At 51.6% G+C, this 9,797-nt stretch overlaps 1 protein-coding gene across 2 annotated transcripts; it reads left to right on the forward strand.

Annotated features, from left to right (window-relative positions):
• Positions 1-261: 261 nt before the first annotated feature.
• Positions 262-9,617, forward strand: FAM219B (family with sequence similarity 219 member B). 2 transcript variants are annotated; one of them, XM_083399183.1, is made up of 6 exons: positions 262-498; positions 2,077-2,173; positions 4,490-4,583; positions 5,383-5,460; positions 5,889-5,937; positions 6,781-9,617. In XM_083399183.1, the coding sequence occupies exons 1-6, from the start codon at positions 412-414 to the stop codon at positions 6,934-6,936; spliced, it is 561 nt and encodes a 186-aa protein (XP_083255309.1). In that variant the 5' UTR covers positions 262-411; the 3' UTR covers positions 6,937-9,617. The 2 variants fall into 2 exon arrangements, with proteins under 2 accessions (XP_083255309.1, XP_083255310.1); XM_083399184.1 differs by having other exon boundaries at positions 343-498; positions 5,889-6,028.
• The last annotated feature ends 180 nt before the right edge of the window (positions 9,618-9,797 follow it).

The raw sequence follows: 9,797 nt of genomic DNA on the forward strand, positions 1-9,797 counted from the left end.
ATGAGTCTGACCAAACTGTGGGAGGCAGTGGAAGACAGGAGTGCCTGGCTTGCTCTGGTCCATGGGGTCACGAACAGTCGGACACGACTAAAGAACAACAGCCCCCGCATCCACTCTCCCTCTCGCATCCCCTGCGAGGGCTCTGCGACTCCGAGAGCAGCGGAGCACACCACAGACTACGACACCTCCGGAAGCCTAGACCGTCGCCTCCGCTCCGTCACTGCCTTTCAGGGGCTCTTCCGGCTCCTCCTCTCGCTGGTTGGTTGGTCTCCCCTCAACGGCAAACGAACGCTGCTAACGCGAGAGGACGAGGGGCGGGCCGCTTGAAAACAAACCAATGGGGGAGAGCCGGCAGGGTGACGTGAGCGGAGGGCGTGGCTTCGTGTCGGTGCCGCCGTGAGGGCAGCGAGGATGGAGGCGGCGGCGGCGGCGGGAGGCGGAACGGAGCCTCCGGGCCGGAGGGAGGCCGCGACGCTGCCCGGGCCCAGCAGAGACACGGTGCGTGGCCGGCGGGGGGGGGGCGGGCCTTTCCGGGACCTCTCCTCAGGGCGGGTGGGCTGCTCCTGGCCAGGGAGGCTCTACTGCCGGCTGCTCTGCTTGGAAGCGGGGCCGCCTGACGGGGCTTTCGGGGGTCGCGTAGGTGACCTGCAGGGTCCCCTTCCAACTGCGTCAGACGCGCGAGCTGGACGTTGGAAGAGTCCCGAGGAATGGAAGGAGCGAGTTCTTTTCGCGGCGCAGCTAAACTGCGGAACTCCCTCCCGCAGGAGGGTGAAAGGGCTTCGTGGAGAAGAAGCAAGCCTGTCCCATCGCTGGCCCTGATGGAGGCTGTGCTCTGCCTTCTTGGGCCATGGAAGGAACGCCCAGGGAGCCGCAGGAAGGGAGTGTTGCTCTTGGGCTGATGATGATAATAATTAATTAATTAGTTAATTAATTAATTAATTATAATAATATTAATATTTATGCCCCTCCCATCTGCCTGGGTTTCCCCAGCTACTCTGGGCGGCTTCCAACAAAATATTAAAATACAGTAGTCCATCAAATATTAAAAGCTTCCCTAAACAGGGCTGCCTTCAGATGTCTTCTAAAAGTCTGGTAGCTGTTGTTCTCTTTGACATCTGGTGGGAGGGCGTTCCACAGGGCGGGTGCCACTACCGAGAAGGCCCTTTGCCTGGTTCACTGTAACTTGGCTTCTCACAGTGAGGGAACCACCAGAAGGCCTTCGGAGCTGGACCTCAGTGTCCGGGCAGAACCATGGGGGTGGAAACACTCCTTCAGGTATACTGGGAACAGGAGGCTGAACTGGATGGGCCCCCTTTGGCCTGATCCAGCAGCCAGGCTCTTCTTAAGCCCTCTTCTTGCCCGCTGGATCAGAGCAAAGGCACCTGCTCTGAGGACGGAAGCTGTGGCCAGCAGAAATGCCAGTTTTGCCCGTCATGGCTAGAAGGTCTTAAGATGGGAGATGTTCCATGTGATGGGGCTCAGGTCATTGTAAAAGGGGATTCTGAAAGTTGAGGACCTGAAACAACCCCCCCCCCCATCTCATATATACCTCCATATAGGCTAAAGGTCCTGTTATGAGAGAATGTTGAATTTGGACATCATGATTACTATTATTTTGCGCGCAGGGGGTGCATGGGTGGGTTGCTAGCTAGTCAGGTGTTCATCAGCAGAGTGCTCCCCATTCAGAATACTAGCCACTCTGTTGCTTCCTACCCCGGGTTTCTTTCCCCCTGCCAATAGTCCCATCAACATTCTGCATCCACGGCAGTCCTGCTGATACCTGTTCCTTGTAAATGGATGGTGCTGTTTTGGCTACCTAATGGCTCTCACAGCCTGAACCTTGGAAATTGAGGGGATTCATATAGTATATTTGTTGTTGTTTTGTACTTTCTATCTCCCTTTTTGGGCAACACCTGAAAGTGCATCTTGCAGTAAATGAAACAGGCATGTGTTTGATATGGGGCCAATGATGAAATAAGTAAAAAGCTGGGCATCAATAGAAGGCAGGAAAGCTCCCCTGCTTTGGACTGTGTTGTCTTTTGGGTATAATGGCTGTCAAATGTCTCCTTCTGACAGGGGCAGAGGGACAAGAAGAGGACAAGCAGGGAAACACCAGTGGAGAAAAGGGGGCCGTACCTCATGAGCAAAACTCCTTCCATTCAGGATAAGCTACGTAAGTCAGGACTAGAATCTACGTTACATGAGGGCAGAGCCTTCACAAGTATGGTGGGCTCACCACTTGAGGAGCAAGGGAAGAACCCTGCTTAGTTGGACTGCAGGCCCACCTAGCTCAGTGTCTTCTTCCCACAGTGGCCAGTATGATGCCCACAGGAAGCCCATAAGCGGCTTATTTGCACAGTAGCACCATTCCCACTCATGTTCCTCAACAACTGGGGTATTCAGAGCACTGAGACGGGGATGAGTCACCCCTTGCATGGTCAATTTAGAGACATTTGTGAATTTAGAGACATTTAGGTCAATTGTGAGCCAGGGTGGTGTAATGGTTAAGAGTCGTGGACTCGTAATCTGGTGAACCGGGTTTGATTCCCCGCTCCTCCACATGCAGCTGCTGGGTGACCTTGGGTTAGTCACACTTCTTTGAAGTCTCTCAGCCCCACTCACCTCACAGAGTGTTTGTTGTGGGGAGGAAGGGAAAGGAGAATGTTAGTCGCTTTGAGACTCCTTCGGGTACTGATAAAGTGGGATATCAAATCCAAATCAAATCAAAAATCAAACATTAGTTTTGCTTTCAGCAGACAATAGTTTGTAGTTAGTGTGTGTGTCCCCAAGATGCTGAGGCACCTTGAGGGCATCCCTGCTTTGCCTCCGGTTACCTTGTGCGGATCCCACTTTGCCTCAGAGAATCCATCTGAAATATCCCACTTTTTTCATGATTTGACCAAAGCCTCCACACGTCCCTAGTTGGAACTAAATTGCTGTTAGCAACAACAATAATACAATACCTGCTTACTGTCAGCCATGTACAGCCATGAAAGAAGTGACAATGTAGGCAGGAGAAAAAGTGACGGCGATTGTTCCTACTTGAGCTTCATTGTGGAGGAGCAGAGGTGGAGCGTTTCTGTGGCCTCAACAATGGGAGATGTAGCCCAACCACATCTGAAGGGGCACAGCCATCCTGCAAGATACAGACACGGGGGTGGGATGTCAAAGGGTTTCATGGATTAATTATTTTCTATGGAAATTACTGACTTAACTAAGAAGGCAGAAATAGTTGTGGTTTCTTCACTACTGAGCAGAAAGTGCTTCCTCATTGCTGCAGGAAGAAGGCAAGGCAATGACGTGGAGGATAAGACTCGTCTATGCTTACCAGCCACAATAACTAGGTGCTCCCCCCACTGTCTGAGATAGGAAGCCCCTTTATGCCAGTTGCTGGGATGCGCAAGTGGAGAGAGTATTGTTATGCTCAGGTTATGCAGGTGGGTTTCCCATTGAGGCATCTGGTTGGCCAATGCGAGGACAGGATGCTGGACTGGATGGGCCCTTTTTGGCCTGATCCAGCTGCAGGTCTTTTATGTTCTACAGTGGTACCCCGCAAGACGAATGCCTCGGAAGACGAAAAACTCGCTAGACGAAAGGGTTTTTCGTTTTCTGAAGTGCTTCGCAAGACGGAATTTCCTAAGGGCTTGCTTCGCTAGACGAAGCGGCCCTGCCTCTCCTGTCATGGCGACGGTCACTGCACGCACGCTCAATTCCCCACTCCTCTGGCTCCCTCCCACCTTCCGGCTGACGGCTCCTCCAGCTCCCTCCGACCTTCTGGCTGATGGCCAATCTTCCGGCTGCCTCGCGCCGCTGCCCACCCCCCTCGCGCACTCCCCTCAGAGAGCCGTTGCCACCAGCACCTCTCTCTCCCTGGAGTCGCGCTCCTGAGCCCCGCCGCCCTCCAGCAGCCGCGTCGCGCGGTGGCCACAATGCGCGGGTGAGTCTGAGGTACCGGCTGCGGCAGCTGTCCTGCTTCTCCCCGCCCCTCCCCGCCGTTGTTAGTGTTAAAATGCAGTGGTGCTTCGCAAGACGAAAAAACTCGCACAACGAAAAAACTCGCAGAACGAATTAATTTCGTCTTGCGAGGCACCACTGTACACCCCATCCTACACCTGGAAAGCTTTTTTTGCAACACCAGTAACACCTGAATGTTTGCTGCAGGGGTGGGAACCCCTGGGACTTCCCTAAGATGGCTTGCACAGCATAGTTGCCACGCCAACCCACTTTAATAGATGGCAAACCCCTGAGAGTGTGTTTTGGCATCTCCTGGGCAACCAGAGGATTCAGATGATTCGTGTCCTGTGCAGGCAGCCTTTCCCCAGAGTGGGTTTTTCTGCTGTCCTTTTGCAGTAAATATTTGTCTGAAGTTGCCCCACAGGCAAGTGGGGTGTGGCTGGTGGGGTGGGGTTTATGGGAGGCGATCCTCCCCCGGAACGTGGAATACAGCAAATATTCACTGAGTTTGCCTTGGTCATTTTGGGGGCTGCAGAGAAACATCGTGAGATGGCAAAGGCGATGCTGCGGAGGAAGGGAGGCGCATTCTCAGGAGCCGTCCGGCACCAGCCCAAGCTACCAGCCAAGAGGTCCAGTCCATTTTCTTACTGTTTGGGGGGATTTTGGGCTTTTTTGTGAGTTCAGTGACCCTTAACAAGTCCACATGCATTAGGTTAGGCTGCTAACGTTGGTGTCCTGCTAACCTAATCTAGCGCTCTCTCTACTGCTCCCCGTGATGGGGTGAATTCAGAAAAGCAGCCAAAGGCCTCCAGAAATGACACAATTTAAGAGATGGGCCAGTGCAGCTCAGAGGTAGAAGCTCTTGCGTTGCAGGAAGGTGGTGCCAGGTTCAGTCCGCGAGATCTCCAGGTGGGGCTGGGAGACACTCCTGTCTGAAAGTGGAGAGCTGTGGGCCAGGCTTGGGCAAAGAGTCCTCTGCATTTGGCCTGCCAGGCCTTTGGGGGCAAGCTGTACTCACCTGGCATCATACTGCTGGGTGTCAGGAGCTTCTGAAACTTTGAACCAAGCAGGATTGTATTTCTGCAAATCAGCTGATATGCCGAGTTCAATCCTGCTTGGTGCAGAGCACAAACGGTCTCACTTGGTTGAGGTAGCTTCCTCTGTCCCCGTTGTTGATAAGTCAGCCTCGACTGCAGGATTCAGCTTTGAAGGATTTGAAATGTGCTTCCAGAATACGTAGATAAAGAACCTGACTTTTTTGCACCTTGAATTGGTGCCAAAAGCCACATCAGGTTTGTCCAGTTGAGACAGTGACTTGCCCAAGGCCATCTTCTGCCTGAGTGACACCCTGTCCTTTGCACCAACACCCTTCCCTTCACCTTCCCCCACTCTCAGGTGCTTCATATTGGTTTTTGCCTCTTTCTCTAGGTCAGTGAAGTTCAACAAGGGCTATGCTGCCCTCAGCCAGATCTCAGATGAAACCCTGGTGTCCCTGGACTCTGACAGGTGAGGGGTGAGTGGGACCTGCTTGCTGATTGTGGGTAGGGAAGGCCAAAAACATTTGAGCATTGCCACCAATTTTAAATGGCTTTAAAAAGGAGTGTTCGCAAAGAGGATCAGTCTGTGAACGGGATACCAGTCACAGTAGCCCTGTAGAGCTTCCAATTTCAGAAGCCGTCTTCCCCTGAAGATATGGGGGAGCAATGGCAGGAGTCAGCATTGCTTGTGGGCTTCCCAGAAGCATCTGGTTGGCTGCTCTGGGAATAGGATGCTGGGCTAGTCTGATCCAGCAGGGTCATTTTATGTTCTTATGGGAGACAAACTTCCTCTCATGTCACAAAACCCTATTCATTCATAGCAGAGAACTGGGAGCCGGAAGTGTGCTGGGAATACCCTTTCAGTTTGTGCTGACCCTTGGTGTTTTTCTCTCCTAGTGATGAGGAGCTGGAATCAAGGTGTTCCTCCGGTTACTCCTCTGCAGAGGCAAGTCTGGTGCATGGCTTGCTCCTTACAGGCATTGAAATTGACCTGCAGGTGGTGGGGTTTGTCTGCCTGTCTGTTTGACCTTCTGATGGTTAGTGAGCAAAGGCTTTTATGGCAGGTGGGGGTGGGGTGCAAGATGAACCCGCAGATGCTCATGTTGCCTGCTCATTAATCTTGGGGTGCAAATACCCTCCAGATGCTGTCAGCCTCCATCTCTAGCCAGCCAGTCGCCAGGGATGGGAGAGCGTGCAGTTCGGGAACCCTTCCTTACATGCAATGTCTATGTGTGCATGTGTCCCAGTAAGCATGTTGTGACTGACCATGAGTGAGGAAATGTAGGCACATGGAAGTGTGTGCACACACCTGCATTTTCTCACTTGCATGCTTGCTAGGAAGGAGAGCTCTCCAGGCCTTTCTTCCTTCTTAGGACTGCAGTCGAATCCTATAAGGGGACACAGTTCTGAATAGATAAGCGTAGGAATATGCTCTTAAGTGTTCTTAGGATTTGAAAAAAATAACCATAATTAAAATGCACAATAAAAGAAAACAGTGAAGAAGCATAGCAAGTAAAACAGTGGGTAAAAGCAGTTAAGGTAATTAGATCAGGAAGTTCAAGTTCAGGAGAATGCTTGCCTCAACCAGCGTGTATTCAAGAGCCAGCAGAATGCCACTACAGTACTGATGGGGCTCTCATATTTCTGCATGGAGCTCAATGCAAGTCACTGATTCCACCAGTGGAAAACCCTGCCTCCATGTTACCACAAGCTGATAACCAGCAGGCTGTGGCCAATTCCATAATCCTCCAGCAGGTGTTTTCAGCTTGTCCCTCCTCTTGCTTCTCAGGTCAACCAGGATCTCAGCCGCCAGCTGCTGCAAGATGGCTATCGCCTTGATGAAATCCCAGACGATGAGGACCTTGACCTCATCCCTCCCAAGCCGGTGTCATCCTCACCATGTTCCTGCTGCTTTGGGGAGTCTGCCTCCTGCTCCATCCAGTAAGGATCCAAAGAGCAGGACTGCACTGCACAGGTCAAGAACCCAGCACTTTCCCCCCTTCCTTTCAGACGCCTGGAGGTCCAGCAGTGGCGATGGAGTCTGGCACCGAGCCTTGACCAAGCCGATAGGGAGCAGGAAGAAAGCGGGGTGCACTGTTGCCCTGCTTGCACTTGCCCGGGCACCAACCAGCCTCTTGAAGCTCTTATCTGTGGTGCACATACAAGACTGTTCAGTGGAAGCCCTTGCAAGGCTCTGAGCCAACTGGCTCCCTTGCCTGGGAATGCCTTTGGAGAAAGATGCAGATGGGAGAAGAGGACAGGGCAAGTGTTTTCCTCCTTAAAGGCAAACAGCCAAGATTTTTGTGTGAAAGGGAATGAAGAATGGACTAGGACAAGTTTAAACTTTAGTTTACAAAAATTACGATTGTGGGAAAAAAAGCACAGCAATCACTACATCGCGTCAAACAGATTTTCCTCACTTGCTCAGGATCCTTTCCTGGACTCCAGTGCTTGAGCCACAGTCTCCTGCGGTCCTTGTAGAGCTGGACTATGATGTTGTTACGCGGATTTCTGGGATGGAGAAGCTCCTCTAACAAGCTGCATGGATGGAGCGCCGCCTGCTAGCTCCTCGCAGTCTCTTGAACTCCCACCCAGCCCTCTGCTGGCTTTGCTGCCTGGGAGCTGCTGCTCTCACCCCTTTCCCTCGAGGAGCTTGCAAAACAGTTTCATCAGCTGCTGCATCGTCTCAAATTGACCCTCAGCATTAAGTCTTGGCCTGGTGAAAAATGGACCTACTGCACCTTTTTTCTTGGTGTGGGAGGGAGGTGTATCCCCCCCCCTCCCACAGATAGAGGGGAAGGGTTCACTTGCCTTGCCTTGGAGGCTGGTCCTCCCTGGCAAAAGGGCCAACAAATCTGACATGCCTGGCTCCAGATGAGAATCCTGGTTAGTTTAGGTCATGGCTGCCTCGCTTTGACTGGGGAGCTGGTGCTGATTCAGACATGCTTGCGCCTCTCCCCTACCCTCTTCCGAAGTGAATAGAGACCAAGCAGAGGAGGAAGGCTAAGGTGCTAGCGCCCATAGCCTCATTTCTGTGTTGCCTGCCTTTGTGTGATGAGGGGTCTAGACCAGGTGTGGCTCCAAGCGCTGCTGTTGGACTTCAGCTCCCATCATCCCTGACTGTTGGCCCTGCTGTCTGGGGTTGATGGGATATGGAGTCTCCACAGGCCACAGGTCTCCCATCCCTGCATCAGTTCCTGTTATTCTGACTTAATTTCCCCATAATTAGAATCGGCTTATGCAGCCTCCTTTTGATTTCAAGCAGTGCATAGTGTGTTTTCCATGCACACTAAGTGATGCTTGTGAGCAAGAGCTGCGATCTAGCCTTTCTGATTCGCTCGCACCAGCTGTGGTTCACTTTATGTGGCAGTTGTGGAGAATAGGGAGGGGAGGAATTGCCAGCATTTGTGAGTGTTGCTTTGTGAGGTACCCTGCTAGCATGCAAGTTGGGGCCATGATCTCCCCTCCACCTGGTGCTTTCAGCCCAAGCAGGGCCAGTGATTAAGGATGATGGGAGTTACGGTCCAGCAACACCTAGAAGGCACTAGGCTGGGGGAGGAAGATGTGCCCTGTATATTTGGGCAGCCTCACTGAGTAATAAATCCATATGAATGGTACCCCCCTTTGCTGCCTTGGTCTGGGGACCATAGCAGGCTATTACCTCTGCCCTCTAAACTGAAGCTTTAGTAGCAAGAGATCCAGAGGCACTAACACAACTTGAGCAAGATGCCACTGCACTGTTGTCCTCTGTTACTGTAAGTAGCTAAAAGTGGCGGCTGCTTCCCCCACCCCCCCCCCTTTCCTGGAAAACTTGCCAGTAGGGATGAGATAGTCTTGCCCTACTTGGCAGACTTGATCCTAAACTGGAGTTCTCTCTGTTCTGCTTAGCTGTTCCCAGGTGAGTGGCAACCAGGAGGCCATTTCCAGTTGAGTATATGTGCTTTGCTAGAATTATTTGTCAAGAGATAGGCCATAACACAGGCCAGTGTTTACTCACTGGGGAACATGCTTAGCAAGAGTGAACTCTGCACTTTTCCAGCCCTTCAGTAGAGAGAGTTGGTTGCTGGTGCAGCCACTGGATTACATAGGTAACTTTCCCCACCCCCAGCTGCCTTTCATTTTCTTTATTTATTTGTGCTGCCTGCAGCATCCTCTGCCTGCAAATCCTCTGGGGACAACTTCTCCATGGTAAAAGGTTGATGTTCCTGGACAGGTTCGAGCTGTTCAGTCCTAGTTGCAGTAAGCTTTTAATAGCGTGTAACGTTAGATGAGGTGGACAGTGGAGAGCCAGGACACTAGTAGACCTGTAGAGAGAAAACTGCCGGCTTTCTGCTGCAAAGTAAGCTTGGCAGGCTGACAGTGTTGTGTATGTTGGGGTTTCAGGGTGGAAAAAGGAGTTCAGTGACTGTGTCCTATAGAGTGTTTAAAAAGCTGCCTTAAAATATTGAAATGCATTAAATGAAGTGAAATTGAAACACAAACCAACCTTGAAAGGCACAGAGGACAATCTTATTGGATATTAATGTTATTGTATATGCAGAGAACTATCTAGCAAATAGTTTTATATATACTGAGCAAGGGAAGTGTGCATTAATAAAACTCTACCTTGTATTCACAAGGCTTGGATCCTTTTGTATGTGAAATGTTTGTTCCTTACCTGTGTGTTAGTGAAGAGGCCTGCAGTAGGATTCCTCCTGGGGTCCACTGTGGTGGTGGTGGAGGGCAAGAGGCCGTACGTAGCAGGTGTGAGAAGCCTGTGGTCATCCTGGCATTTGTGGGACTCGCTCCAGTCTGCTGTTCTTTCTG

This window comes from Podarcis tiliguerta (genome assembly GCF_965153285.1).
Source record: "Podarcis tiliguerta genome assembly, chromosome: 9".
In the NCBI taxonomy this organism is placed as follows: domain Eukaryota; kingdom Metazoa; phylum Chordata; class Lepidosauria; order Squamata; family Lacertidae; genus Podarcis; species Podarcis tiliguerta.